Source organism: Anser cygnoides, chromosome 1, assembly GCF_040182565.1.
Source record: "Anser cygnoides isolate HZ-2024a breed goose chromosome 1, Taihu_goose_T2T_genome, whole genome shotgun sequence".
Classification (NCBI taxonomy): domain Eukaryota; kingdom Metazoa; phylum Chordata; class Aves; order Anseriformes; family Anatidae; genus Anser; species Anser cygnoides.
In genome coordinates this window covers 87,726,363-87,753,394 of record NC_089873.1, presented here as the reverse complement: position 1 = coordinate 87,753,394, position 27,032 = coordinate 87,726,363, and the positions used below count along the sequence as shown (strand labels likewise).

The following is a 27,032-nucleotide window of genomic DNA, read 5'->3' as shown; positions in this document are numbered from 1 at the left end:
GCTTATATGAGGTGTATTTGTGAGGCTTGGCTGCTGACACATTTTTACAACTAGAAAGGAAGAAAATGAGTCTGAGAGAGAGAGGACCTAGGACTGATGATATGGTGTTATGGAAATAGCAAGGGAGCCGTTTTTCTCCAAAAAAACCAGCCAAGGACTATTCTGTGTGAGTCTCTCTTGGAAAGTGCCCATCTACCTTTTTTCAGAGAAGGATAAAAATAAGTTTCTTCGTCCAGCTGTTTCAGCACTGACAGGGTGTGTTGCCATTTTTGGAATACTTCTGCTGTGCACAGGCAAAGCAGTGCTTTCAGTTTGCATGTACTGGAGTCAAAGCCTTGGGCTCCAAGCTACTTAGTCAGTGTCTCCACTGTCTTTATTTTGATTTCATGACCTTCTTGTTTCCACCGCTTTGTTCAGGCTGGACGTCTTTCTTTCTTAGCTCTGTGTGTGTCAGAAGTGAAGAGGAGGGGATACGTGGCCTTCATCGCCCAAGTGGGAGAAACTGTGTGTGGAAGCCCGTAGATCCTCAGCGTTTCACATTGCAGGGGCAACTCCCTCTGCCAAGGCTGACATTGCTTCTTCCCCACTCCAGCCAGTGCCCACAATTCTGCCTGTCCTGCAAAATTATGCTAAAGGAGAAGGGACTGTGCCATCCTGAAACCCTTAATTACTACCTAGGGCAACTCAGGTGGAGCCCAGCTGTTAGTTTTACAGGCTGGGGTGTTTTGTCCCCCAACACAGGAGAGCTCTCAGGTGTAAAGTTTAGCCTTATCCAAAGCTTCCCCTCTACATCCTCCACATGATATTACCCACCTGGTGTTTCACTCAATATCACATTCATTGTTTGCCTCACTGTGCCTAACTAAAGACCTGTCTTTGTGAGAAATTTATAGGTGTGAATTTGCAGTACTCCTGTCATCTTTCATGGTGAGGGTCTTACGTGGTGGTGAGATCAGGGTGTCTGACTGACTCTACTTTGAGGGAAGAGTAATGAGTCCCACCTAAATGCCATTTAATACAACCTAACCTTCTTGTCAGACACGATGGTGCAAATTAGCAGATGGGCTACAAGCGCACATTAGCTTATTGCATGCTATCTTTCCTGGGAATAACATGATAAGTGTATTTGTACTCTTTCTTTTCTAGTAGATCTAGTGTAATTCTTTTTTCTTCTTCTTTTATTAGCCTCAGGCATGAATGTTTATTAGCTCATCACTAGGTTGAGCAATTAGAGATGGGAACAGCTACATATTGTCTCTTGAGATGCTGCCTTCAGATGTGTGGGTGTCTGTCACCTTTCCATGGAAATGTAAGTATGATACATTCCCTGTGAGGAAACTGGTTAGCGTATTACAAAGAACAGAAGAGTCAAAAAGAGAGCAAGCAACAAAAGCAAACCCACATGACTATAGTGCTTTGTGGGTTTTGCAGTGGAAACAATACCACAGAGACAGCAGTGGCTGCAAAGAAACACCCCATTGTCATGGTTGCATTTGGTCCTCTGGTTTACTAGGTGTCAGAAGATGGAGACTTCTAGCAATGCGATGGGCTAACCAGGGACCAAGAATCCTTAGCGATGAGCTGGATGACAGGCCTAGCTGAAGACAGGTCCAGCACTGCGGTACTGGGAGACATCTCCTTTTGTGTCTGTGCCCTGTTTTTCTATCCGGCTTGTGTTTAGCCCGGCAATGTTACTTCCTGTGTATCGAGTAGGAGAGAGGGTTTCTGCAGTGAGCGGAAGACTGTGGGGCCATGGTTATCTCCATGCCTAGTAGGCCTTGCCTCAACCTGCTCAGCACATCTTGGGGTGGTGTTTGGGTTGTGGCAGCATGCAGCTGTGAGCAGCAGCTGGTGCAGGAGGTGTTCGACGCTGGTTAGGAAAGGGGCTGCTCGGTGGGGTTGGGCCATACCCATGCAGCATGGGTTCCCCGTGAGATCCTGGCAGAGGGGTGGTGAGCCCCTTTGCTGGCTTGGCTGTGGCATGGTGCCCTAAGCTTTTGCATAGGAGCTTTGATATGTAGCCGTGTGGTGTAGGAAGACTGTGTGGCCAAGCCTGTCCTGAGGTCTTATGGAAGGGGAAGGAGATTTTCTTGTACAAAATCTATGAGCAAGTTGTTTTTGTGCGCACAGCCCGACCTACTCACAAGTGCTCAGGCCTGGTGTCACTTCTGTGATGCACAGCGTACAGGGGACAAGGGCTATCGAGTCCCAGCCACCTCTCTTGAGTTCCTCTTCACTGGGCACAGCAAGCTCATTTTCTGAATAGACCTTCTAGGAGTGGTTTCTTGCTGCTTTCTGCCTGTTGCTCTACCAGGAAAAAGCTTGGTGGCTGTAACTGGGCTGTGGGGACATAGGGGCCACCACGCTGAGTCATTTGGGCTGTAACTTCAGAAGGGTGCAGGTGCTGGGCATGACAGAAACTTGATTATCTAGAGGTAGTGGCCGTCGTTACGAGTACAAGACATCATTTAAGCCCCGTTCTGCTGCCGGAGCTTTACCTCTTTTTCTCTCTCGCTTTTACACACTGACATCTTTCCACCTGCATTTCAGTCATGCCAGTCTTAGTTCCGGTCACAGCTTCACAGCAGGTGTTATCCAGCGAGCAGGACAGCACCGTGCTGGCTCTCTCTGTGCCCAGAGCAAAGGCACAGTTCCTGCCCCAGTGTGTTTGTGCTATGAATGTGCTGACAAAGAGCTGGGGCCTGCTGGAAGCAGAAGTTGACGTCAAGGGATGTTGCTCTGAGGAAAAAAACAGACAATGTTGAGCAGAATGTAGGCGTTGCTTTCAACATGGCAGGGCCTCCTTTTGCCCTGCTTGATGGGCCCAGCGACAAAAGCTCCCTGTGGCTGGGAAGAGAGGTCCCTGCAGCCCCCCGGGGCTGGCGCTGCCAACACGGATCGCTTGCTGGGAAGATGCCAGGGCATCTTCCATGCCTCAGCCTGTTTTTCTTCCACTGAGTGTAGAAGTCAGGCACAAAAATGTCGTCTTCCTGCTGTTGCTTCCTCTCTCCTTTTGCATGGGCCTCTGTTGTGTGTTCTTTGTAAGGAAACAACAAAAAACAAAGAAAAGGTAGGTTTTCCATGATGTGGAAATCAGTAATACTGACTGTGGCCTTAGTGCGTTTTTCCTCAGGTAACTTTTTTTCCTTTTGTGCAAACAGAAGCGTTTGCTGAAGATGAGAAAGATGATAAAGCTGGAGAAGGGGAGGGGTTTTAGAAGATCTTTCTATAACTTCAAGAAAGCAGAATGACATGAATTAATGAGAAAGATTTATCTAATGTTGTACATCTCTTGTGCCGTAGCTTTTCTTTTGTCTTCTTTCTTGGCTTACATCTGCGATAAAAAAGCTGGAGGATTTCAGTGGCCGCTGTTGCAAAGGGATTGTGCTGAGGATGATAATTCAAAATCCTCCGCACCCCATCTGTTTCAAGTTGGAAACAGGAATAAAGATTTTATTAGCTTCTCATGTGTTTTTGGACCTAACTCCAATCCCTCCTCCCATCTTCTTTCCTCACAGTCTTTCCAACACCAGCCAGCTCTGGGGCTGGTTTCTGGCTAGACCAAGGCAGTGTGCTCATCCCCTTCCAAGCTCATCCCTCTTCCACAGCTTGCTCAGACGGATGGCTGTGTTGGCAGGACACCCATGTGCCGCACTGGCCAGCCCCTTGTGGATCAGATGCTGATGTGAAGCTGATCTGATGCTTTCCCAGGGAAGTGCATCTCCTTTCTACGTGTCGCCCAACAGCTGTCAGTTCCTGCTCCCCACTGGGGGACCTGGACTTGCTGTCCCCTCTCTGCTGAAGGGTTGCAGGGGAGTGGAAGGGTCCCCATCGCTCCCTCCCCAAAAAAGACACATCTGTCCCACAAAGGAAGGTGGCATGTGGTGTGGATGTTGGAGCTGAACTCTTCACACAAACATGGAAGAGGACAAGGGCACTGGCTGGCCCTCCAGCTGGGTATGCAGACCTTGGGGGCATGCATGTTGGTTTGCATTTTCCTTGTCAGTGCAGATTGCCCCGTCCTGATACAAAGCAGCCCTTCAGAGGGTATTTCTGTCTGTGCTTTCTGTGCTCGTATGAGAAACGAGAAGTGCTAGAGTGAGAGGGGGAGGAGGGCACGAGGGCTGTGCAGGCACAGCCCACGACCGCTTGCTTATAGCAGACCATCCTTTCACCTGCCAGGAGCTATCATTAGACAAGGCGGCACTGGCTTTTTGGACCCTGAAGATGAACTTCAGGAGGATTTTCCTAGTCAAGTGCTTGCTGCTTTGGTTTCCCAGTGTAAAAGGTAAGCCTTCATTAAGTTTTTGTTTTCTCAGGCTGGTGTTGTTAAAGTTGCATTTTAAACCATTTACAACTTGGTGGGATGTTACTGATAAGAAACTAGTTCCACTTTCTCAGTGGGTGAGGTGTTTGGGCACATTTGGGTTATTGCTATTATTACTTGATTTAATTTTCAGCCAGGGTGAGGAGGGTAAGACCTGAGTTTCCTATTTCAAATATATTAATAAGCTGTAAACAGTTCTGGTTTTAAGTTAACGAGCTTTAATTTGACACGTGTATAATGAGAAATGTCAGCATGCAGTTTTCTCTCTGCCCTCAAGGTAGCTTGTACCACATTAGAGATCTAGTTCACGGTGCATTGTGCAGAACCATTGTCACATGTAATTACCTTTTCTTATCAAAGATGAACAAATCTTTTGAAAGCGCAAATTATATTCTTCCATAAATATTAACAGAAAGAGTGATAGATCTCCTTGTCAGCAGTGGAGTTGAAGGAGCCTAGGATGTGAAAACAGTAAGCAAATGTGTACTTATATTTTGTATAATACTGCTCTCATTTTTTAAAGTGTTAATCTAAAAACTTAAGGTGTTAACGTGTAGGTTAGAGAAGGTTTTAAGAGGTGAAGACAACACAACCAGGCACGGTTTTTTTTTTTCTGTTAATTTCACTACAGATTGTTTAAATTTTTTTCCCTTCAGAACAAAATGAATAGATAAATAAGGAATTTATTTTTGGTACGTGATGTATAAAAGAATCTTCCCAAGCAGAAATGAAGTTTATTTCCCTTGAATGGAAAACTGGTTTCAAATATACAAAAAGCTGTAAAACAGAAGACTTCCTTACTTCTCTAACGTTACTATTTGGAGCTTTTATTTTTAACTCTTTCTTGTGACTGCAAATGAGCTCTATGCTGCCAGTTCTGATATTTCTGCCCCTTGAAGAGCATTACAGTTGGCAATAACAGAATTGATGTTTCCTTAGCTGAACAAATTTTAATATCACACATGTGGAAGCCTCCGCTTTCCATCAGCAAGTCTGAGTGTTGGTGTGATCTCCATAGAGATATGTCTAGGTGGTCAGTCCTCTGAGATGCCACTGAATTTTCCCTGAAAACATAGATTATTTTTCTTTACTTCTGGAGAGAAAGAAATAAATGCTAGTATCTGTTATGTAAAGAAATCCTATTACTAGCTCTAAATACTTGTTTATGACTGAGCAGAAATGAGTATTGAAATTCAGACATTTGAGTATAACCTGTAGTGTCATCGAAGTGGAGGTTAGCTGTTTCCAAATCTGTTTGATAGCTTGATTTCAGAATAGTTCATTAGATACATCAAATACCTCATAAAAAATGCAATAGTGAACTAAGAACCTCTCTTTAGACTGGGGGTGAATTGTAGGAAACACTTCAGTATTAATTTCCTTGTTGCAGAGGCACAATATTTTAATTCTTTGGTTATCTCTAACATTGTTAGTTTTGTGAGATAGAAGCTGGATTTCAATTTCTCCTCTGTCATAGAGATTATCATTGTACTAGATACAAAGAATAAAGGATTATATGCTACTGTGAAGGACTGTAATAAATGCGTGAACGCAGTTTTCCTGCCTGTGGGAAAAAGTGCTTGAAATCTATAATATTAGAGCACAATTGGCTCTGCCTGGTCATGTGAAAGAAATCCCCTCCTGCCTCTGCTTTATCCTATAAATTGAAGAGGAATGAATACAGAATACAGAAGACGATGAATGAAATAAGTTGTGGTTCTGAATTAATGTTGTTATTCATGAACATATTCCATCTGACACTTGTAAGCACTTCTGGTGGTTTTGTTTTATCTTCTAAAAATTTTCCACCCACACTTGGGGTGGAGGCAGTGCCCGCACTGAAGTGACCTCCCGACAAAATGTGTGCTCAGAAGCCCCCCTTCACCAGAGCTGTGCCTTGCGGAGGCTGTGAAGCACCCTTGAGTGTAGAGGGCATGAGACCCAGGCACAGCGGGAAGAGTACTTGATCTCCAGTGGCAGTAATGTGCTTAACATTCGACAGCCCTTGCTTTTTCTGAATATTGTCTTCATGAAAAGTGCTACCCAGTCCTGGCTGCACCTTTGTGATGTAGCCTCCTCTCACCTGTTTTGCAGAGGGGATCTATGATCAAAGGGCACCTGTCAAGAGATAAGATTTTTTTTGCCTTTGCTTGTCTCCCAGTATCTCCAGGGCCTGATAATTTTGCAGGCTGAGGTTAGCTTTTTTTCTCCCCCCTTACTTGCCCGCACCGTGATGGTGTGCTAAACACACCAAGAGGATGCACTGCGGAGCGGCGAGGAGGGGGCACCAGCAACCAACAGCCCTGTATCTTCCTCCAGTTCGGTGTCTTGCACTCGCTGATTGACACAGGCACGTCTTTTAGGCCACTGTTATTATTATTATTGCCATCACTTTTGCTGCTGAAGTGATCCCATGTTCCAGTTTGCATTCTCGCTGTCCGCAGTAATGATTGCAGTGACGAGCGCTCTAAATGTCAGCCTGTGCCAAATGCTAAACCCAACAAAGTGACCTTATCTTCAGGAAGGGTTAAGTTCATGAGCAGCCATGAATCTCAGCATCTGAAATCACTCTGAATAAATCAGCCAGAGTATAAAGCCTGCTTTTGAAAACTGGACCCTTAGCTGCCTCATGTCTCAGGTTTAAATTGGGTGCCGACATTTAGCTAATGAATGATCAAGAAGAATTCTGGAGCAGGGCAAGAAAACGTAAGTAACAGAGAGGCTTAGGGAACTCAGAGTAGAAATGAAAACCTTTTGGGTCACCATTGTGGCCGGTGAACAGGACAGCAGTGGCTGTTCAAGACTTGCTGATGGGCTGGTTGTGCTTCCCTTCAAAGGCGCTGACACCAGAAGGATTTACGTGGCAGTGGATGGGTCAGCTTTTCTCAACATCATGACTACTGGGACTGTGCATGAGGCAACATGGTCAAGAAACGATCAGAGGTTACTTCAGATAAAAAATAAGAAAATTAAGTATTACACAGACAGTAGTGGCTGCAGGTGTAAGGTACTCTTCAATGGGACTCTACAGATACAGCATGTGATGAAAGAGGACAGCGGCACGTACACAGTGCTTGTTTACCACGAAGACGGAAAACTGAAGGCAGAAGAAAAAACAGCACTTATTGTTCAGGGTGAGTTTTTACTTTCCCCATAGCATTCCCAGCCACAGATGAAAAAGACCTGGTGTTTCCACACCCTCATACAACCTTTCCTGTTCATTGCCCCATTTCTGTTTCAGGGGGGACTCCTGTGAGATGTACCTCTTTGCTCCCTTCTGTTACTCCTGTTGATTCCCTCTGGTCCCCTGTTGCTTTCTGGCTCCTCTCCTTGTCAGCCACCTGATCCCTCCATGTGCCCAGGCAGCACTAAAAGCTTGCAGATAGGCAGTGGGAGCCCACACTTTTTCTTGCCTCAAACACAAGAAACTCCAGCAGTCACATCCCCTGAGATGTACCGCAATGGGCAAGGATCGAATTTGCAGGGGAAGATAACTCCTGCACCCCCGTCCTCAGACAGCATAATGCAACAAATAAAAGCACCCTTAAGCCCACACCCAGGGAGTTCATCTGCATGGGTTCAAAGCATGAAGGCAGCCTACAGTTCCGTGCTGTATCTTGTGCTGAGAGATGATAGTGGTAGCAGCCCAAGGTTTCTGGGATGAATAGGAAAGATGGGGATGGGTATTCTGCTCTTCAGTGGCTGCTATCACCTCTCCAGACTGCTAAGCCATAGGGCAACATTTTTTTTCTTTTTTTTTTTTTTCTTCCCAGCAAGTGGATGGTTTTGCTCTGTCCTTCCTCAGCCAGCATGCAGACCTTTGCCAACCTCGAGTGTGTGGGCATCAGCTGGCACTACTGAAATTATGCCTTCACGAGGCAGCAGCAGCAAAGACAGCTGGAATGGCTTTAGCAGCCTTTTTGTGCAGTTCAGAGGCCCCGTGGCTAACGAAAAGACTGCTGAGAAGTGAGGGTGTCTCACTACTTCGAAAACCATAATTGCAAACTGTCTGCAGGTTCAGGAAGTTGTTGAGGCCTGAATCTACTTACTCATGCCTTAAGGCACTGAGCTGTCATTGGGGTTACCTGAGTTTAATTTTGGGTTAAGGCAATAAGTTGCAAGTTAGCTGTGTGCTGCATCAATTCATGTACTGTGCAGCAGAGAGCTTGCCTTGCCTCTGATACACAGTTTTGGAAGTAAAATCCTCTAGTAACTGTTGGTTGAGTCAATTGTCATCCAGTTTATACCTTGTTATTAGTGTTGGAAAATAACAGTTCTATAACAGAAAAAAAAAGTTGTTTAGGTGATGACATTGTCACCCAACTCCATCACCAGAACCTGGACTCTGGTGTTTCACACCAGGACATTCCCCTGAAAGATAACTTACAGCTTGCAGAAGAGGAGCTTAATGAGGAAAGGGACGCTGCCTTTCCTTCTCTCAGTGTGAAACTAGACTTCATTTGCTATGAGCAGCTCTTAATGGCTTTAAAATTTATGCTCTCCATAGCTTACACTGCCTACAGCTATAGATGAGCCTGGTGTGTAGTTGTTTGCCTCGTTTAGAAGGTAGAAATTGAACTTTTTCCATCTGATGCCCCTGCCAGTTGTCCTTGGTTGAGCAAAAGTCCTGCAAGGCTTTTCTGCTTCAATCAGTGTCACCAGTGACAGAGAATCTGGAACTGAAACATAACTAGTTGCTTGCAGGACAAGGAGAGACAGAAATTGGTTCTGTCATAGCCTCATTGAGAGCTAGGAGTGGTCTGTTTTGTTTTGTGATTTCTGTTCTGATGGCTTTTCATGCTGTGGCTGTCATGCAAGCTGAGTGCCTTTGGTGATACATAAAGCACTGTAACCAGCTGTTTGTTCTGCCTTAGAGGAAATCTCTCCTGATGGGTACAGGCAGATCAGAGCTCACTTAATTTGCACCAAAACACTGGAGCAGGAGCTGCAGAGGGCTGTTTCCAGTCCCCCTCTTCCCCCCAAAACACACCTTCCTCCCCTACCCTCACTGGGCTGGCCGTGAGCCAGGCTGGGCCTGGAAGTCATCCAGCCGTGTTGGTTCAGCTCTGCTTTGCTGAAACACTCTCAGATGGCTTCCAGATCTTGGCGGAGCTCCACATCCGCGGCTCCTCCCCTCCGCCCCAAATCACTCGAGTAAGCTTTAGCATCCCTTCAGGTTGCACAGTATATGGTTAACTACCTGGAGTTAAAATGCCCTTATGATGTGAACTACAGATATTTCTATTCTGAGGAGGAACTGGGGATAAAACTCAGGTTTTAAATTGTGGGTAATGCTGCAGTGAACATGGGTACAGGAGAAGGCAGAGTGTAGATGCTCTTGCTGAAATAATAATGTCTTGTTAAGGAAGAGGCACTTTACAGAGTATTGAGAAGGGAATAGAAAGAGATAAAACAGATCAGAAATGTGTTAGGACACATATGTAGACTAATGTACTGCATTTTGTTTATCATTCCTGTGTTGCTTCTACAATGGAGGTCTAATTTGCCCTTTATTCTTCTCTGGTCTCATTAGCTGGTGTTACTCCCTCACTGTTTGTTGGTGGCTAATTCCTTGTTCTGCTTAATAATGGAGATTTTCAAAAGGAGAAACCTTGTCAGACCTGCCTGTCCCCTCTCTTCTTTTTCAGAGCCTGTCCCTCAGCCAGTCATCTACGCCGAATGCATTAATAAAACCACAACTGTGAAATGTGAAGTGAAGCAGACGTCTAAGAACCAAACATTTATGATAGAAGTGGCTCATGATAAAATTAAAAAAAGTAATTTAACAAAGGTGGAATTTACTACAACCCATTCTGGGAAGTTCAGATGTACTGTTAAGAATGAAGTCAGTGAAAAAACAACCGAGACACAAGTCAAGTGTTCAGGTAGAAAATCCATTTTTACTACAATCTGTTGGTTTGACCTAGAGGGCTTGATGTAGTTGCACATATCTACAGGATTGTTCCAGGTGCCAGAAATATCAATGGTTCCCTGTACCCAATATCATGAGTCTAGTGCTGCTGCTGGGTTTTTGTTGCATGCAGCAGTCTGCAACAGGCAGAAATCACTCCTCTTGTTTTTATACTTCTTTATTCCTTTAAAACAAGTGGTACTTCCCAAATGATTACCGTGAAAGAGGTGATTTCAGTACGACAGTATAAAACTACCCAAGCTACTACAACATAAATTAACAACTTGTTTTGGGAAATGTGGCTTGGGATCTTCTGCTGTGTATATGAAGCCATGGCATTGGTTTTGGGGATTTGCTCTTGATTTACATCTTTATGGTGGGAAAATTAGTTGCATGTTCTTTTTCTACTCTCCATGCTCATAGGTGGTAGTTGTCTGCTATCTGTGGGTGTGCTTGGGTGATCTCACAAGGGGAAAAATAAGCTCATTGGGCTCCCAGCTTGGCCTAAAAATCAGGAAGGAGGTTTTGGAGAAGTCAGCTGAGTGTTGGGGCTACATGACTCAGATAAGCATGGCTCAAATGTACCATGGATTTCCTTACTCATTTGAAGTTTCACCTTCCTCAAACACAGTCACAGCAAGAGAACTGGAGGAAATGTATTTTAAATGGGCAGAATCATGCTGAAAATGATTAGAAAGGCAAAAGAGGTTATACCCTTCCCACCCCACCTCAGTAAAAGTGTTTTGAGAGTTAAGGTGAAAACAAGGGACGGGTCATACCAGTGTAACATTGGATGTGGTGCTCAGTTCTAAGCTGAGATATCCGGTGCAGCACCAGGGAAAAGTCCTTGAGTGTGCTGATCTTGGACTCATCCCACCTAACCGGCAGCACTGAACTTAAAGCACTCGCTCCATATTCCTGCTGCAGTTAGCGGAGAGTGGGGACTCATGGTAGCTAGCTGGTGTAGTGTTTCCAATGTCCTGCTATTTCTGCCACAGCAAATTCCAGAAAAGTCCCAAGTTCAGCCCACAGTGTGAGAAGAGAGGGAGCAAATCCTTGAGGCACAGGCCTCACTAAAGTGACACCAAGGTGTACTGTGGCTGACGGAAGGATAAAAAGCAGAGGGACGGGGTGGGCCTGGGCAGCCCAGGGCATGAGCCAAGCAAGCACGGGCCTGCCTGCAGTGCTGGTGTAGGCATTATCCGTCAGACAGATGCTTCCATCTAGTGGGTCATCCTTGAGAAGAAGTGCTCCTCTTCCACAGGGTGAGACAGTTTGTTTTTCTCTCAAATTATTCATGGAGAAAGAAAATGTTTGCCATGCTGGTCTTGAAGGTACGCATGTGTGCGACACTGATAAAGTACCATAACCATGCAATGCTACCCTTCCTATGCAAACTAAAAAATTCTCAGCCTTTCAGTGTGGTGGCAATACATGAATAGCTCCATAGTAGATTTAAAAATCCCTAAAATTTCAGTCAAATCTTCTTCCAACCCTGCTGCCCTCCTTGAGTATCTTTTCCTGAATTTGAGGTCTATCTCCTTGAGTATCTTTTCCTGAATTTGAGGTCTATCACCTTGAATATTGACCTTCAGTGGACAAGGCATACTTCAGATGGGATTGAGCTCATCTAACTTTATATAAGCATAACTGTTTGTGAATCTGCCTGGGCTCACCTTATAGTCAACTGTGAGAAACAGGCCTTGAAACACATCTCAGTGCAACACTGACAGCTGAAGCAGGTGAGATGAACTAAATCACTGAGTGTGCTTGTTTCTCTCCGTTACAGCCCAGACTGATGCTGGTCTTCATACTGTAGATAAACATCTTGACTTCAGCCTTGTGACTCATGCCCTCCGTGTGCATGCCTGGTGTACGTTAAGGGTGGTACAAGTAGTGCCTCCTCTTTCGGAGCTTTGTCTCCCAGGGAGCAAAGGAAGGTGCACTTCTGTTGGGTACTTCAGCTCTGTAGCACCTGTGCTCAGGCATGAACACCAAATGCCAGAAGAGCAGCCCAAGCAGGAGGTAGCAAAGAAAGACAAGAGTCCAACAAACCTTATTTGGCCAAAGTAAGGGAGGCTCACATAAATCTTTGCCCACCAAGCAAACCAAAGTCTCATTTTGAGGCTGTAGGATATTTGTTTTTTTTCCATCTTTGCTATTTTTTAATTTGCATAGAGCCAAAAATTGAAGCAGAAGTACCAAAATGCTATGAGGCAAGCTGATCTCAGTGTTTCCAGCTCAGTAGGAAGTACATAGAAAAAGTTTATTTCTGTTGGATGCTGAGCACTGCCTGGATGCTTGTTGTCCTTAAAAGGGTCCCTTGCAGGAACAGACTATTTGTGTTAATTTAAATAAGAGGAGCTGACACATGAGTGCTCTGGTTTCAATTTGCTGCAGACAAAGTTTCCACAGCGTTCTCCAACACTGTGTCGTTCACAATGAGGACCAGTAACTTTCTGCTCTGTACAGAGAAAGGGTAAAGGGTGGGTTCTTCCACTGGGGCTGCCTTTATAGTCAATGGGAGAAAAATACAGAATTCTAGGTAGGCACTATGCAAGTTATTTCTTTCCCTCTAACATCCTCTTTCATTCTCTTAACAAGGCCAGCTGGACTTCTATCTTATCATAAGCATAGCAGGAGGCGCAATATTGTTTGTCACCTTTGTGATTTTGCTTATTTTCTGCATCAGGAAGAAAAGAACAGAAAGGCTTGAAGATGATGGTAAGTGTTGAAAGGCTTTACGTTATTCTCCAGGCACCTAAATTCTTCAGGCTTCCTACTGATTGCACCCCCGTGGGCAGGAGCATGCTGTTTGCCATAGCTTGAGCAAGAGCCCAGTTTTCACACATAGTGAATCTCAGCAGATCAGCTGCTATTGTCAGTCTTGGTTTCTCAGGATGTGCTCGGAACAAAAGACCTTTTGGTCTCAAACCCTTCTGTTTATCTGTGGGAGAAGAATGGCTCCCCTAAATCTCAGCCAAGACCACCTGTCATGAACATCCATGGGGCTAAACATACAATTAGATACTCTGTCAGCAGATTTTTTTCCAGTAAATTTATGTAGTATAAAATTAGGATCTTTGAAATCATTAGTCACATTTAGAAACACTGTATATAGTGGGCACGGGCAAGAAGGGCTCAGCTTTTTGGTGAGTTTCCTCTGGCATTTTCTGGTGCCTGTCCTCTCTACAAAGCAATTTTGTTGGAGGCCTGTCAACACTGGAGGCCCAACGTGGGGCACTTTATTAGAGACACCGTGCTTTCAGAGTGGGCAGAGATTTCATCTGTCCAAAATTCAGGCTTCTTTAAGGCCACAGGAAATATGCTGATGGAGTCATCTCTCAGCATGGACTTAGTGTTGATGGAGAGGTTTCTTTCAATTACAGCTCATGTGCTGCCCCTATTTTGTGTGGGCAGAGGACACCGGGCTGCCACTCATGAAGAGCTGGCTGGCCCACCCCGAAGAGGAAGCTAAAGTTATGAGGTCACCCAGCAGCCAGGGGAGCACCTCGGTGTTGCAGGCTTGTTTTCAAGTCCTGCACCTACATACTGTGTCAGGCTTCCTGTGTGGTCTTCAATAGCAGCTAGTCTCTGCGTGAGTCAGTGTTCAGGCTACAAAATGGGAGAAAAGACTCCTTTGTACACCACAGCAGTCTTTGTCAAGGTGAAGAGGGCAATGTTTGAAAGAAACTCCAGCTGATGCCTCGAAGGTGCTTGTGGTCAGGTTGACAGCAGGTCTGAGAATGGTCTTTCCCGTGGCTGAGGGTATGACATTAGTGCAGTAACTCACCACGGCCCTCTCACTTCACCTGGTCACAAAGAACAGGCAGGTGCTTTCTCTGTTCTCTGGGAGAGCTCACAGCAGTGCAACCACAGGATGTCATCTCAGAAGGCTTGGCATAGGTTGTGAGCACAATGCCATCAGAGCGTTATTTTACACTATGGCTGTTCTTGTTTGACTGGGATAAATTACTCCCTCACCTGTGCAGTGACAGCATCTCCTCAATTCTTGGGTTTGGATTTAAAAAAAAAAAAAAAAAAAAAAGAGATGTCTGGGAGAATGAGAACTAAAATAAGAAGGTGACCAGCCTCTTTGAAAGAGTTTGTGTGTTTGAAGACATTTCAGTGCCCCAAGAGGTAAATCCCTCAGTCCCTAAGCTAAGATGACTGACATTTCAGAAATTACAAGTTAATGATCAGCTGGCATGTATTTAATTCTTCTGTATGTTGGGAAATTAATGCTGGCAATTACCAAGTGCCTGGAAATCTTCATGGCAATCCCAGCACAGACAGTAGCAGGTCAGAGTGCTTTTATGTTGCTTACTATGGGTACCTCTCAGTTTTCATTCAGTGGCCCATCTTCAAAAGATGACAGAGCAGCTCAGGCTGGGGGTGTCCCTCGGTGCGTGACCAGCACAGAGAGGGCAGAGTCACCTCAAACATCCCCAGGTACCTTGACCTCAGCTGGGAAACTGCAAAGCTTTCAGCTTTGCCTGGGGTGCATAGATGACAGTGATTTTTTGTTCCTCTGAAGCAGTGAGACAATCTGAGAGTGACAGCGGCCTTCCAGGTAAGGCCAATATCTGGCTTTTGCTTCCTTGAGCTTTTTCTTCTCCCTCACTGACTTAAATAACAACGTCGCCTTCTGCTTAGCCGTGAGTAGGCGCCTGACTGCTGGGGTCTCCTGTCGTTGCAGATGAGGAGAGGATGATGCAGATTCGCAAGGTAGAGACCGAGATGGCGGTGCGGGAGCTCCCTCGTCCGCCAGCCAACCCTACCCCGCGGCAGGTGCGCCTGCAGCAGAGGCCTCTGCCGCAGCCCCAGGGGCAGCAGCAAGCCGTGCCTCCGTGGCCCAGGCCGCGCACCCAGCCGCGGACTCCAAACCCACCGAGAGAGAGACCTTGAGCGTCTGGCCTCGGAGGGACAGAGCTCTCCCTGCTCCACGACTTGCCAGAAGAAGGAAGTTTACAGTCGTCAGGAAACCCTCCCGCCCAGGCTTGTGTAATGCTCAGCTATGAAGCGCCAGCTTTCGTTGCATAAAATTAGAGAGAACATCAAATAGCTGGAGATGGAGAGACACGGTGGAGGACACTGAAGGGACCTCATCCCTGGAGCCAAGTTAATTCAACTGAGCCTTGACACCTGTGTCTTTCTGTGGTTCACTTGTTTTTACTGCACCTTGTTGTTGTCTTGCTTTTTGGATGGATTATCTCAAGAAGAAATGAGAGCCCTAAGGAGATAACACGGGCTTACGGATCTCACGTGATTGTCACGTAGCTTTCTGTTCTCCTGCCATGCATTAGGACAGCCCTCTGGTTTCAGCATCAAATGCATGATCTCCTGGACAGAAAGATAAGTTGTACGTGATCAGTTGCTTGTCTGATGTTGAAAGAATTGTGTTGTCCGATGCAGAGAAGAAAATACTGAAAGGAGATGTGAAAGCCTGAAGCATGTATGTGGGAAAAACGCAAGTAGGGAAGGAGTAAACCCTTCACTTTCTCTACCATATTTAGAACAAGAAATCACGTGCTTAAATTGCAGAAAGAGAGATTTAGATTGGATTTTTTTTCCCAACAGACAAACAAAGCGCGGAGACAAATTTCTGTGAGAGTATCACCAACACTTTGGGTTTCAGAGGATGTATTAGACAACAACCTGCAAGGTACCCTCATCTGCTGAGGGCCAGGGGAACGTGCTACATGGTTTCCCCATGGACTGCTTCAGCTGTTTTCTCTGACTTCTTGCTGGCAAATAAAATGAAACTATACTCCCTACATGTATAACCAGATGATTGCAGAGAATTGTTGAGAGATCTCTTAAAGGGAGAGGTGTGTATACGGACTGCAATAACTGCTCATACATCACTCCATGTGCTGGACAAATGCTGCTCACTCCTCTGGTCCTTGGAAGTGTTCATAACTGCCTCTGTTGGACAGCTAAGGAGCTGGGAAAGGACATAACTCAGAGCAATATCTGAATGGATAAATGAGCCTATCTGGTGTAACCTGCAGCATAGGTGGAGAAAGGGAGAGCTACCAGAGCCACAGAGCATGAGCCATCTGGCCAGCATTTTGTTGCAATAGGTAGAACATGTAGTACGTCTTTCAGGGTTGGTTATTCTGCACCCATCATGGGAGTTAAAAGAGCCATCCTTTGTTTCTCCTCAGAAGTGTGACTATTTTTTTCTTCTGGTATAAGGGCAGAGAAGAAACTTGTCAAGGAGAAGGAGGTATTTGCCTCTTCCAGAGCTCAGTCACTTTGCTCGATCTCCAGTTGTGGACACAGTGTTGGAAGTGCCACTTGTTCTTGCCTTAGCTTTCTGCAGCTTGTTTTAGGGCTTCTACTTATTTAAAGTTGCATTCAGTAAACGTGTCGTGGCTAATTTTGTAATACAAGCTATGTCCCAATAGTGAATGAATAAAGAAAAGTGTGGGTGGTGAGTATTTCAGTTCATACCTGTGCTGCAATTCCAGTATCTGGATCCCACTTTGCTACAGAGGAGAAAGGAAAATCGTTTTGGTCCCTGAGCCACAGAAACTTGGTTGCAGGAGGTGTTGCAGAGGTCATCGGGAGGTGCTGGTCATCATGTGAGTACCTGCAGCTGGTGGGATTAGGTCAGCGTGGGTGAATACAGCCACTGTGTCCGCCTGCCTGGTGCAGTTGGAGCTTTCCTGGTGCCCTCTCCAGAGCGAGCAGCCAGGCTGGGACTGCTCTGGTTAGGGTGGTGCTGGTCTTTCCTGGGAGAGAGGGGGGCTACTGGGACCTGGTGGGGAAGATGGGCTCCTCCTTGGGACTCCACTGCCACTGAACAATGCTGTCGGTGCCCTGGGCTTACCAGAGCTGCAGGAGCGCTTTGGAGATGCTCCTTCCCCGTGGCTGGGGCTTGGTGAGCTTCTGTCACCTGCCTTCCTCTTAGAGAGCTGCTTAGGTCAAGGGACCTCGCTCTGTGACTTATGTGGTGGGGGTCTGCAGCTGGGAGCCTTGTGCCAGGTGTCCTCATCACCCGGGGTCAGTCGTGCAGAGCCTGGCTCCCAGCCGAACTGCCGTGCTGGCAACTCCCCGGCGGGCGGCTCTGCAAACGCTGCCGGCCGCGCTTGCAGCGTGGCGGCTGTGCCGTAGCCATGCTCCTGCTCCGCAGCTGACCTCTACCAAGCGCCCCGGCAGCACGTGCCCTCTGCCTGATCCCTGTTGCTGCAATCCGTGCTCTGCTCCCAGCTGCAGGGGCCGCTCCTGGGGTTGGTTTCAGGTCCTCGCTCTCTCCTTCAGCCGGAGAAGCTTTTCTGCTGTTGATTGCAAACTGGGTCCAACCCCACCCTTGAGACCAGACTGGAGACCACGCTGTGAACCATGAAACCTCCTTGTCTCAGCTGTTGCAAGGCTGAGCACACCCAAATTCTGCCCTTGGTTCCTGTTCTTGGGGGCATGGCTGCCAGCAGACGCCCACAGCAGCGGGCACGAGTGCAGGGGAGGTGCACGTTTCAACCCACTGAGGTCTCCTCTGGCTCCTGCTCCATCGCTTTTCAGCTAAACCTTTCTCTCTGAGGTGACAAGGGGCTCCAAGCTGAGTAAAAAAAGCTGAATATAGCCTTGTTGGGTGGAGTTGTATGAAAATGTAACCACCCTCAGGAAGATGCAGGGAAATGAGTGCAGAGTACCCTGTCCAACAGGAGTCTTGTTAGGGCAATACTTATGTTTGTTTCTGTCACCTTTTCTCTGGTAGTCACCGTTGCTTTTGCGATGTCTCATGTTTGTTTCAATGTACTGCAACAGAGGGTATTTGTACGTTCCTGAGTTCTGCTTGATGCCTACAAGAAGTCAGCAATTTCTGTGTGTGTGTGTCATGGAGCATTCAAATCTTAGGTGTTTTTTGTGCTGTAGAGGATGTTTCAGTTCTGGAAAATGAGACAACTTTAAGACCTAAGAAATAACAGGAAGTGCTCAGCTCTGATGATACTTGCTGCAAACTTTCTTGGTTCTTCTTTCGTAGACAAATCTATCCATGATTCACATCAGATGAAGTGTTTTTCTCCACTCCTCCCATGCAGGATGAGATGAGGGTTGACGTGCTCAGCTGCACTCTACAAGGACACTGGCTTGTCCTCCCATTCAAGAGATGCAGCATATGCAGGAGGCAGCTTTGGTTGGTGATGGGCATCAAGACCTAGCACTGAAGAAATAGGAGGAAAAGTGCAATGCTGTGATCAGAGCAGGGCGGTCAGGCAGTTGTACTGTGCTGCTGCAGCTTTCACCTGTTGTGTGGTCTGAGTAGGCATCCGAAAAAGCAGTGGTTGGTCTTTGTGTCTTCCATCCTAGTCGTAGGCCACTTGACATCAGCAGCACTTGCTGCCTAAACTTGGGCTTTCTGGTGAAGCATACAAGACCTGCTTGTAACCTCAGCCAGGCATTAATCAGTCTAGAAGGCTCTTGCTTCTGGCACAGGCAGGGCTGGACTCAGTTAATTTAATTTCTAAAATAAAACTTTGAGCGTATGAAAGGTCAAGTAGGAGGCTGTGGCTGGTTCAAAGGTCTGTCTTGGCATGCTTGCCAAAATTATGCTCTGGGGGAAATGACGCCTACTTTGTCCTTATTCTGCGTCGGATCTTCAGGCTGATGGAGATCAGCGCCAGCTGGGACTGTCTTGCCCATCAGCTCCCTTCTCTGTTCTGATAGACAGGGCGTCATCGCCTCAGCTGTGCTGAAACCATGCAGTAGGCTCAAGAAATGCTGATTTTGTCTTTCAAACTGCAGTCCTGCATGGTGTGTGCCGTGGGTGATATGTTGGAGCAGAGCTCAAGTGCTGGCCACACAGCACATGGGCCGTCAGGGCTGTCACCTTCTGATCCCCAGAGGGACCGACGTTCACCCAGAGGGACTGAGGGACTGGTCCTGCATTACGAGTGATGATGTGCAGAGGTCTGACTTCAGGCTTGTGGGTAAGATCAATTTCTAGTAACTGGGAAATCTGTGAAATAACCCTGCTGGGTGATGCTGGCTCACTGTGGGAAGAAAGCTGAGTTCATTGAAGGCAAGCACAGTAAGAGGCCCTATGCCAACAAAGTGGCCTCCTCTCCCACTTTTTCCAAGGATGGGAAATTGCCTTGCTGTGCTGGGCCACAGTCACTGATCTGCCATAGCTGGGCTCTGAGCATCATCTGCCAAGAAGGGAGCCACCCTGACATGTCTGTCCTGAAAGCCAGGAAGGCATCAGCACCCCAAGTGCCTCCCTTTTGGTTGCTTTGGCTGCTGCCCCCCTTGATCTGCTGGAATTGGGAAGGCACAGAGGGGAGCTGTGTGGAGAGAGGAGCAGGCTCACCAGGACCTACCTCATATCAGGATCAGTATGGGCATGCTGCCCTGGGCTTCCCAGCAGGGATTTGGGCTTCTCTTTCTGTGCAGAGACCTCATCTGAGCTGTGGTGAGCCCCTGGGGCAGGGCCCATGTGTTGCTGCCTTGCTGGGCCTCCCACTTCCCCCTCCTTCTGTGATCAGGACCAGCAGCCTTTCTGTTACCCTCCATGAAGTTACCCCGAGCCTGCACTACTGAAGTGTTACTTTCTGTTCTAGCTTTCCTTTCCTACAAAACACCCACACTGGGTGGTTTATTTTTCCTCTTTAAACCGAAACCTTGCACTTGGCTTCTGTGCCTCTCTGCCTCATGCCAGCCAAGAGGAAGCGGAGGGGACTTGCAGGGCCCTCGAGTGGCTGCGGACCATGGTTCCCGCTCACCTTGCCTGTCCTGGGAAGCTCATCTCCAGGCTGCTTTGCTATTTTCAGCCTTTACCAGTGCTGCTGGAAACAGCCCTGGCTTAGAAAGGATCGAGGAGAGGAACGTCTCTGTGCAGAGAAAGCGGGCATTGCTGCGTTGAGATGTGCATGGCTTACACTGACTCTCCAGGGCTCGCAGTGAGGGCAGTGAGCCCCAACAGCACAGGGGCTGGGGTACAGCAGTCCTGCTCACCCTGTTTGGGCACACAACACCCAGCTGGTTGGGCAAAGTGTGTGTGGAGGGACGGAGAGGACACAAACCAGGGCAGAAAAACGCCTCGAGTCGACGTTTGGTGCCTGCCCGCTTGGCTGTCAGCAGCACCAGCCCCAACACCGCACCGGCGCTTCATGTCCCTTTGTTTTGGGTGGTATTGTTAGATGGTCTCTGTCTCGGTGCCTCTGAAATGCAGGTGCTGAGATAACAGGAAGAGATAACCCCACAACAGAGGAGCTCTGAGCGCAGCAGCGCTCATTGGCTGCGTTTCCCATGCGCTTTCTCTGCCTACATAATAACAGAAGGAAGGCATTTGGGGTTGCTGCCTGCCCTCCCACACAAATACCTACTTTCATTTCCAATCCTACTCGGTGACTCGGGCAGGTGAGCGAGCATGGGGTGACCGTGGGGTAAAATGAACAGCTTGGAAACCAAAACCAAACGGCCTGTGGGCATCCCGAAACTGCGTTTCCATGCTTACGGCTCCCCAGCTGAGCCCTGGTGAGGCAGAGCGGGCAGTAAGTCTGCTGTGTTAGGACAACTGAGCCCTTGACGAGCCTCCTGCTGACGTGTCATGCCTGTTGGGACAGCCTGGGACCTCTCTGATGGGCAGCCTGAGTCAGACAACCCCTTCTTCCTCTGTTAAATGCAAGGTGAGCTTTCCCATCGAGAAAGGGAATGAAATAAAGGGGTGCTGCTTTGCTAACGAGTCACTTCAACGTAAGGGATCTCCAGGTTTTCCTCTGCAAAGCGTGCACCTCACTTGCTTCCACGATGGGCTCTGCCCATCCCTTGGTGGCTCTCCTGGCAGATGCCAACCTGGGAGAGCAGGGTCACGTTGTCGGCTTGAGAAGCTGCTGCGATGCTGCTGCTTGTGCTCCCGTGTGGGACGCGGACCTGATTTCTCTTCTTATCTGAGAAGGGAGCACCTGTGAGGTCTTGCTTTCTCACTGCCATCACCGTAGCTCTGCTCTATTCGGTTTCCACTTTCCTGGAGCTTTCAGAGTTGCCGAGCGAGCCACCTGAGGGAGCTGTGTCTCCGAGAATGGCTGCCTGACTTGGGGCTCTACCAGCGGCTGGCGGCTGGCAGGCGTGCACTGCAAGGGCTGCGGCAGGGCTCGCATGGTGCGGGCACTGCGCTAGCTGAATCTCCAGTTTTACTTGGCTTCACTGTGATTTCAGTAGCCAGGGCCAGTGCGAGCAAGCGACAGAATGAGGATGTGGTTCCTAGTGCAGGGGAAATGCCTGTAACCCAAACCCAAGACTCGACCAGCAAAACCTCCAACACCCTTTTGCTGAGCTTATAATTTCTGTAGACTGTTTTTGTTTCAGCTGTATAAAAAAAGAAGATATTAGCCAAAAGCTAGCCTCTGCAAAAGAGGAACTGAGCAGCACCAAGTCTTAAAAAAAAGCACTGGCAGGAAGGAAATGTGTCTGCACAGAAAATGATTTGTAGGGAGACTTCAGGCCTTGTAGTGGGAAATTAAATTCTGCATGTTGGAGGAGTTTCTGGGAATCCAAGGACCTCAAAAGAGAGTTCTGTTTAACAAGCAAAAATGAATGGAAATAAATGGACTCCCACTCTTTTTCTATATCAGGCCTCTCATCTTAACTAGAAATTTGGGCGGCACATAGGCTGCCTAATCTCGCGCTGCTGGGAACAGCAAATACGTCCCTGGTGATTGCTGCCAAAGTACACGCGCTTATCAGGTGCGTTCTTGCCTATCCCACCCCTCTTCCTTGTTGTCCATGTGCCACAGGAATAGCTGAGACACGTTTGAAAGAAAAGGGAGAGGCTGGGTATACGCTTCTCTAAATAGCAAATGTCACCTGTGGTGGATGCCGCTGTGGCTAGGGTCAGGCCAGCTGCCTGATCGCTCCCAAAAGCTGCTGTTGGGGACTTGAGGGATTGTCCTCTTCCCATCTACCAGCCCTAAAAGTGCCCCGCTCCCTCGTGCCAGCTCTGCCCCAGCCCCAGCCCTGAAATGGGCTGCTCAGCTCCCAGCCTTGCTGGGAATTAACCACTTAGTCCTGGTGGGGCGGGTGTTTCTGCTGGGTTAGGGCACTGGACTGGCCTGTGGCGGGGGAGAAGCAGGGGAGATCTCTGATGCTGACAAGACCGCGTCAGGAAAAGTGGTTCAGCTGTAGGAAAACCACCAAACTGCAGCTCCAAAGAGTCACGAGTGTAAGGGGAGGATGACAAGGGAAGGAGAGGCATTTCACAGTGGCAGTGGAGGAAGACGTGCCTGTGAGTCCTCTTTATCTCAAAGCATATGTGCTAGAGAAGAACAGCAACTGTGACAGAACACCTGAGGCAAATTCAGGCCCGATCTCTTATCTAGAGATGAAAAACTGCTCTGCTACCATCGGGCGCCAAAGCAGCTGTCTCAACTGATTCAACGTGCGTATGCACGTGGTAAGTGATGAGAACCCTCTCTGGAGGCTTTGGAGGACATGTGCTTCCAAAGCCCTAATTAGAAGTTGTACAGAAACGCAGTTTACAGGCCTAGGTTGGTCAGGTGAGAACCAAAAGCTCTGCTTCTCCAAGGAATAGAAAGAAGGTGCTGTGTCCATTTGAAAAACAAACAAAACAAAAAACAAAACTGCTGTAGCTGCATGGGATGAAATAAATGATAATTATTTCATTTTATGATGTTCCTGGTCTTTAGATACATTTATGGTCTCAAGTTGCACCAGGGGAGGTTAAGACTGGACATCAGGAAGAGTTTCTTCACAGAGAGGGTGGTCAGTTGTTCAACAGACTGCCCAGGGAAGCGGTGGAGTCCCCATTCCTGGAGGTACTTAAGAGACATGTGGACGTGGCACTAAAGGATGTGGTTTATTGACGGGACTTGGTAGGTCAGGGTGATGGTTGGACCTGGTGATCTTGAAGATCTTTTCCAACCTAGATGATTTATATGATTTCCTGTGGAAGCTTTTGTGCATAGAGTGTGGGATTTTGGCTGGCCACAGCCACTGGTGTCCAAGGCCTCAACCTTGGGTGGTGAGCAACATGGCAGGAAGAAGGGACACAAGACCTGGACCCATGCTTAAGGGGCAGCTAGCCCATTTCTGCTCAGGGAACTGATCACTGCTTGGTCCCACCAGGAGGAGATGGGGAATGCGTGGGCCATACAATGACGACAACAGTTTAGGGATGCCTTATTTAAGCACGGTACCTATTAGGCAGGTTCTGGCACACACCTCTAGGTAGAGAAGGCAGTTTACAGCACGGATCTACCACGCAGCTCCTGTACAAAGCCTTGTCCTTGGGCTAAATGCTTTGTTCAGCTATCTCCAGAGACAAGAGGTGGAGGCAGTGGGTGCCTGCAGCATCCTGCTCCTTGCTGATGGGAGCATGAGTTGCACAACATCTTGGTGGTGCTGTCATCTAGTGGGACTACAGGAGCACAGTCTGGCCAGGGTTCTGTGTCCTTTTCTATGTGTTTTTTTTTTCTTCACTTCTTTTTCTTCACATCCTGACTGGCAAGCCTGGGAGTGTTGAGGGGCTTTTCCCTAGAAGCAGCAGCAGAAAAGCTGCTAATGGTCCAGGTTTCCTAAACATTTTTTTATTAGGCTTGTGTGTCACAGGCTAGGCTCAAAGGGAGTTCATCCAAACTCACGAACTGGGTTGGCCCCTGACGTTCCTCCTCCCCATTAGGTGCATTTTGTGCCAGCAAAAGGGATCAGCTCAAGGCACAGATCAAATAGAGGTTTGTCTTTTGTCTGACTTAGTTCTTGTGTAGTGGTCAAGGAAATCTGAGCAGTCAAAGCTAGAGGCTTCCCTCAGACACTTGAATTTTGTGATTCATATTCAAAACACAATGTCAGTCACTACTTTGTGTTCACCATCCCTGCTACAAGTAGGTTCAAGTAGTTTGGCTCCTCTTGTAGCTGCTCAGACTTGTTCTGCCACTCACAGAAGAGGAGGCACACGTCCCTGCTGGAGGCCCCGGGGTTTTCCCAGAGGGTACACTGAGGTGACTTGTCTTCAGGAAGGAAAAAGCCTTGTGAAAGGAGTGGTATTTGGGAGGCATTCAAGGCCGAGTGGCAGCGGAAGGGCAGAGGTGGGAGTAGGGTCTCACAGCTCATCTTTCATTTTTTCCCAGCCTCTCCTGGCCTCGTCCTGTAAGCGCCTTGTTCCCCACACAGCGAGGGAATGCTGGAAAATCTGACGCTGCTCATTCTGGGGTAGGAGCTGGGATGCAAACACAGCTTGGGCAGGCAACCGAAAGCAGCCTCCCAAACAGGAAACATTGGTGGGCTTCTCTTTTTAAAGATACAGGGGTTTCTTAGCTGTGTTTTAAGTACTCGGTCTAGGTTGAAATCCTTCATCTTGCTATCTGCAACACCTGTGCATGTGTCGGGGAGGGTGATCTTGGCTGGTTGAGGTACCCCTAAGGAAACAGGGTTATGAAGGTGTGCCTCTGGTGGCCCCCGTTTGTGCTGTCCTTCTCTATCCTTCCCCAGCAGCTCCTTATTTATTTATCTTTAAGCAAGCAGATCAACCTGCAGGTTACACCTGCTTAAGTAACATAAGTGATTGGCTTCTGGAGGACTCCTCGCTTAATTTTTCTTACTCTCTTCTGCTGCGTGAGGCGCTCCTGGCCCAGCTGACTCCTCCAGCTACGAGTGGCAGCCCCGGCAGCCGCAGGAGCTCAGCGGGTGGTGGGTGGATGGAGCTGGTGGGATGATGGGGGCTGCAGGGGGGCAGGTGAAGGAGGAGAGGAGGTTTCCCTTCTGTCCATTTGCTGAGCATGGACACGAACAAGGGGATGGAAAGGAGGAGGCTGCCTTCTGCATGGAGCTCGCTGGCACTGGAGCAAAACCCCAAGGGAAACAGAAGCTTGGGTTGGGTGGAAGCTCCCAAAACACCACGGTGCCGTACCAAACCAGCCAGCATCGGGCCAGAAGCTTCTGGTGGGGGCCCCGAGGGCAGCACCCACCCCTCCTGCCATGCCCGGGCCCCGAGCCGGCTACGGCTGGGCAGGCAGCATCCGAGGAGAAACCCCAGAAAGGCCAGAAGAGGGCACCTGGAAACAACTGTTTTCTGCACAGCTGTGCCTGCTGTTGGGCTCTTCCCTCTCCTTTTTTTTTTGTGCTTTTTTCCTCCCCTTTTTTCCTCGCCCCCCCCCCCCCCCCCCCCCCCCCCTTCTCCTCCTCCTCCCCCATTTTACTTTCCCCTTGCTTTTCTTTGCACAGGCCCCGAGAGCCATTTTCATCTTCCTGGGTGCTTGCTGCTTTGTGGCGTGGAAGGTGAGCACAGGACATCTCCCACCAGCCGCCCTCCACCATCCCCACCCGCCTGCCCCACGTCCTCTCCCCACTGTGCCCCCCCAGTGCACGCTGCACCCCTCTTGCATGCGTGCCCACGCTTGCATGGAGCAATGCTCTTGGCTACAAAGCGTGCATGGGCGTGCGAGTGCATCGTAACCACACAATGACAGCAGCAATCCTGGCACCAAACCCAGGCCTGTTATTTATGTATTTATTTATCTTTTCCTGAAAAGCTCCCTGAAACATGCAGACTTCAGTGAAACAGCACCTGCGTTCAAACCACACTGGGGTTGGGAGGAAGGAAAAAATAAACCACCTCGGTGAGCAAGAATGTTAAGCGAAAAGCAGTGCTGAGCTTGGCTGTCTTTTTGAGGTGTTGCTACACACTGGCTCCGAAACCCTGGCTTTCAGAAAGCTGAAAACGTCGAGCCAGAGATCCTACACATTGGACTGCAAATCGAAGCTGTCAGGCTTGGGAAATTTGCAGAGGTCAGCTGCAACACCCAGCTGGGTGCGACACCGATCTAATCCAGATCACAGAGCTCCCAGGGTTTGTTTGGAGTGAATTTCGACGCATGTGGTCACCACGCAGCATCCCCACCACACTTCTTTCCAGGGGTGCCAGCATCTACAGTCTTTCCCTGTCTCATGTTTGCAGACGCGCGCTCTTTTCACCCTCACCCCCTGAACGCGCACTGCTTCCTCCTCGCTTCCCATGGGGGCGTGCAGACTCAAGCATAAAATCTGTACCAACAAATGCTTTTTACGTGCTGTGCTGTGCGTCTGGGGTGTATACACTCATGTCCTAATTGCATCACTTCCCTGCAACTCCCTTCCTCAGGTGAGCACCCCTCTCTCTTAGTGCGTGCACACAATAAACATTTCATGCCGCACATTTCATGCCATGCCCGGATAACCCACACACAACCCACAGTTACATGCACGTCTCCTCTTTTAGGTACAGAGGCATCCACTGCTCTAGGTGTTTACAGGCACCTTTCCCACGCGGTCTGTACAACATCAAGTATAAATATACGTGCTTTCTTCCTTGCACAGACACGTGATCACACACTTTCCTTTCTCCAGAATAGACAAGCTCTGTTGATAAGCTGTCTCTGGTCTTTCTGCTCCCCATTTTTTCTGACATTGTTTTCCCAAATTTCTTCTATCTCTCGCTTGTTCAGGCTGCGAGCTGAGCTGCAAGGTGCCACAGACAAACCACTTGAAACTGTGTTTGTCCAAGGCGTTTTTCTGGGGCAGTGGGTGTCTTGTTCAAATGGGCTTCACGTGTGCTCTTTCCCCTCCACCCCACTTTAAGGGTACCAAATGCAAACCGCAGCGTTTTGATGACACATTCCCCCCCATGGGATGCTCTGTGCTGTAGGGGTGAGGACAGGGGATCCTCCTCGGGGAGGTGCAGCACCTCTTCCATCGCTGTTGCAAAAGCCAAAAAAAATTCAACATCCGCTCTTGCAAACAGCTTCCTCTTGCCAGGACATGCGGGGCCAAACATCCAGCCTGCCTGGGCTCGCTACC

At 48.3% G+C, this 27,032-nt stretch overlaps 2 protein-coding genes across 3 annotated transcripts in view; both read left to right on the top strand.

Annotated features, from left to right (window-relative positions):
* The first annotated feature begins 4,060 nt into the window (after nucleotides 1-4,060).
* CD2 (CD2 molecule) lies at nucleotides 4,061-16,684 on the top strand. Its single transcript, XM_013187396.3, has 5 exons — nucleotides 4,061-4,288; nucleotides 7,165-7,461; nucleotides 9,976-10,212; nucleotides 12,843-12,962; nucleotides 14,938-16,684. The coding sequence occupies exons 1-5, from the start codon at nucleotides 4,228-4,230 to the stop codon at nucleotides 15,144-15,146; spliced, it is 924 nt and encodes a 307-aa protein (XP_013042850.3). The 5' UTR covers nucleotides 4,061-4,227; the 3' UTR covers nucleotides 15,147-16,684.
* A 3,866-nt stretch (nucleotides 16,685-20,550) lies between these two features.
* The window catches only part of PTGFRN (prostaglandin F2 receptor inhibitor), a 103,546-nt gene continuing 97,064 nt past the window's right edge, over nucleotides 20,551-27,032 (top strand). Inside the window, exon 1 of one of the 2 annotated variants that reach the window (XM_048071586.2) lies at nucleotides 20,551-20,872. The gene's annotated coding sequence lies outside the window, so the exon portion shown is untranslated. The remainder of the gene's footprint in view (nucleotides 20,873-27,032) is intronic. The other variant, XM_048071588.2, reaches the window with a different exon arrangement.